The sequence below is a fragment of the Penaeus monodon genome, chromosome 42, assembly GCF_015228065.2.
Source record: "Penaeus monodon isolate SGIC_2016 chromosome 42, NSTDA_Pmon_1, whole genome shotgun sequence".
Classification (NCBI taxonomy): domain Eukaryota; kingdom Metazoa; phylum Arthropoda; class Malacostraca; order Decapoda; family Penaeidae; genus Penaeus; species Penaeus monodon.
In genome coordinates, this window is record NC_051427.1 from 21,883,223 (window position 1) to 21,887,027 (window position 3,805).

The following is a 3,805-nucleotide window of genomic DNA, read 5'->3' on the forward strand; positions in this document are numbered from 1 at the left end:
CTACGACAGGCTGTTCAACGAGGAGTCCGCACAGGTAACCCACTGGTTCCGGTGGCTTCTCTGGCGTCGAGACCTGACCGAGGTCCTGGTCCACTATTCCTAGGCCTACGCCTTACCTGACGACAACCAGACTCATGTCGGGGATTATCTTCCCTTTACCAAAGCTCCCAAACGCGAGGTTACGCTGCCCATGAGTTTCATTGACATCCACAGATTATCAATTAGGTGACATCAGGCCAAATATCCTAGGCAGCTGCGATCAGGACTATTGGCCCAGCGGCGTGCGAGGGCTCAAATTCGTCCGTTAAAACCGTCAGATTTGTGACGAAAGTGGTCAACGTAACGTCACGGAAATCTATATTCTAGATTCTGTAGGTGAGGTAAAAGGGTAATTGCAGAGGGCAAATATCCCCTAACTGCCCACTTTACAAAACATCAAGAAACGAAAGCCAAGTAGGAAAATTGTGCGAATTGGCTGCTTCGAATCCTCCTCACAATTGGTTCGGATCCTTAGTGACAAAAACTTGTCTTTTTGTGTTTAACATCTTCGTAGATCTAAGGTTCAAGTTGACTCAATTTTTACTTGGATTTCTTCTTCATCACTTTTTTCTATAACTGAAAACACGAAAAAGGAGATGATTCACAAGCCTAGAAAAGCATCCTTTATATATTAATTATAATAAAATTACTTTAATTATGGCTACGCGATGGACAGAGCCCTCATCTCTTTGACACTCGGTTATCTTTTAAAACCCCCAGCTGTCGAATTTCCACCAGGAGAGAGGGAAAAGCCATAGTCTCACATCTCTCTCTGTAGTTTGGGGGCGTCGTCCGGTGTTTTGATTTTCTCCCTACGTTTCTTTATCTTCGTGAGTCAGTTGAGGATCTTTGCTTTAATTGGTTTTAGACTGTTTTTTAATTTTCTACTGTGTTTTTCTTTATGAATAAATCGAGGTATATATATATATATATATGTATATATATATATATATATATATATATATATATATATATATATATATATATATATATATATGTACATTTAAAATACACTTAGATAAAAAAAAAGCTTATTAACATCATATAGGTTCTCACATGATGTTTAAAGTCGTCGGGCTCAGGTTGCAAAGAGGAGAGAACAAGAACATAGACGCTGGAATTCATGTCGAACAAATTGCAAGTAGACTAATGAAGGGAAGTACAAGAAAACACATGAATATGCCGAAGGCCTTTTCGCATTTACTACTGATATGCCCTGATGAAGCAGTAAATGCGAAAAGGCCTTCGTCTTATTCGTGTGTTTTCTTGTACTTCCCTTCGTTGTTCTACTTGCAAGAGACCCTGGAGCAAAATCCTTCGGAAACAAGTGGATTTCGCGAAGGTGAGCCGAGAAACCGAGCCTTTAGCAGCAAGGCCGTGGATTCCGTGGGAAGGGAAGGGTATCCGTGACTTAAGGGCAGTTTGGAAGAGAGCCGAAGGTAGTGGATGCAAAGGCAGAGAGAAAAAAGGATAAAAATGGCAGAAGATTAAAAGATTATAAAAATGATAAGGTAGTGAGGTAAATAAATAGATAGACAAACATGCAAATACTAAGATGGGAAGATGTGATAGGTTAACAGGCGGATAAATAAATGAGTAAACAGTAATTAAGATACATTTATTGGTAGTGGAACAGCCAAAAGACGCGAGGATTAGAAACATTGGTTGATAGGTGTAGAAAAAATAAAGACGTCTGGATGAATAGGGATAAAAGACAAAGATGACACGAGGTCGGACCGATAATGTACAGATAGACAGACGGATAGGCAGGTGACGACGAAGCGCGTAGACAGATGGACAGGAGACCAAAAGATGGATTAGCCAATAGATAAGATAAATAGATAAGTGGCATCAACAGGATGCGTAGCTATGGTAATCAAGTGACATGTACGCCCCCCGCCCCCCGCAGAAGGAGGTGTACGAGGAGACGGCGAAGGCGTTGGTGGAGGACGTGCTCAACGGCTTCAACGCTACGGTGTTCGCGTACGGCGCGACGGGCGCCGGCAAGACGCACACCATGGTGGGCGCACCCGACCAGCCGGGCATCATGGTGCGCGCCCTCAACGACCTCTTCCACGCCCTCGAGACCTCGCACGCCCACGCCAACATGCAGGTCAGCCCGCCGCCCGCGCGCACGGGACCTTCTCTAGTTGTGTACTTATATATGTGCGTGTGTGTACATTTAAATATGTATATATATATGTGTGTGTGTGTGTGTGTGTGTGTGTGTGGAGAGATGTATGCATTATGATATACTCTTGTGAATTGATATTTGAAATGAAAAGGGTAAATGACTACAAACAGGCAAATGCGTTTATAACACACACACACACAGACACAAGCACACGCACACGCGCACGCACACGCACACGCACACGCACACGCACACGCACACGCACAAGCACACGCACACTCTCACGGACGCCCATACACATACTCATGCGCGCTCGTAGATAAATGAACAAATAAATAAATAAATGACTAAGATTATATATGCACATAGATAGAAATAAAGATTCATATATAATTGATAGATAACTACAAACACACATACATAATATATATGTAAATGCGGGTGAGTGAGGGCGGGGGGGGGGGTCGACCCCAAGAAACGCTCCAGCCGAGCAACACTTAGACAAACAAATAATTCCTCGTTAGCAACTGCACAGCACTGAATTGCCAACTAGTGATTAACCTAACCTAATATTACGCCTGCGGGAACAAAACTAATCGTGGTGATGAATTCAACAGATTATTGTGGTAGTAACATTAACGACAAAGAAAGCACTAGCGATAGTGGTAAAGATGGCAATAGGGAGAATGATGATAATGATGACAAGGTGACAACTACAATTGCGCTACCTACGTAATGATGATAATAAAATGATAAAAAATCGAAATGATATAATGATAAAGATAACAATTAAATCAATATCAATAATAGTAGTAATAATCATAACAGTAACATGACGGTGTTCATGATGACGAGGAAGATGATCGCGATAAGAGTAACAAGGATGATAAAGATGATGGAAAAGATAACGATAAGATCATGAAGAAGATGATGTCAGAGAGGATAACCAGAGTGCCGAGGACACGCCCCCTTCCTCCGAGGCCGAGGACACGCCCTCTTCCTCCGAGGCCGAGGACACGCCCCCTTCCTCCGAGGCCGAGGACACGCCCCCTTCCTCCGAGGCCGAAACGAGCTGCTCTGACGTCATCCTTGGCCGCTTGCCTTTTCTCTTCTTTTCTTTTATCTCTTTCCATCTCTATTTTTATTATTATTTTTACTTTGTTGTCTTCCGTTTTTTTTGTTCATGCGGGTATAAATATATATATATATATTTTTTATCAGATCGTGTCTTTTTTTTATTCGATCGCAGAATGCATTAGGTACACGAATGGAGAAAAAGAGGAGGAGGAGCAGAAGAAGGAGGAGCAGAAGAAGGAGAAGGAGGAGGTTAAAGGTAAGAGGGAGGAAAAGAAGGGGAGGAGAATAGAATGGAAGGGAAAAAAGAGAAGGATTTGGGGAGGAAGATGCCTGAAGAGGAACAAATAGAGGGAAGGGAGACGAAGAAGAGCACCAGGAGGAGAATGAGGAGATAAAGAAGAACAGGAAAAGAAAGAAAATGAAGAAAAAGGGAAGGGGAAAAACGGATGAACAAATAAAAGAAAATGAAAACAGTGAAGATAAATGGGAAATGGAACAAAAATGGAATTTGATAAAACTTAGAGGGAGGCAAATGGAATTTGATAAAAGTTAGGA

The 3,805-nt window shown here is 42.2% G+C and overlaps 1 protein-coding gene across 1 annotated transcript in view; it reads left to right on the forward strand.

Moving 5' to 3' along the window:
• LOC119598917 (kinesin-like protein KIF19) overlaps window positions 1-3,805 on the forward strand; it is a gene marked incomplete in the record, with an annotated part of 27,938 nt that overhangs the window by 77 nt on the left and 24,056 nt on the right. Inside the window, 2 exon segments of the mRNA XM_037948628.1 lie at window positions 1-34; window positions 1,949-2,152. The exon segment at window positions 1-34 is cut by the window's left edge and continues 77 nt beyond it. Of these exon segments, the coding sequence (XP_037804556.1) occupies window positions 1-34; window positions 1,949-2,152 (238 nt within the window).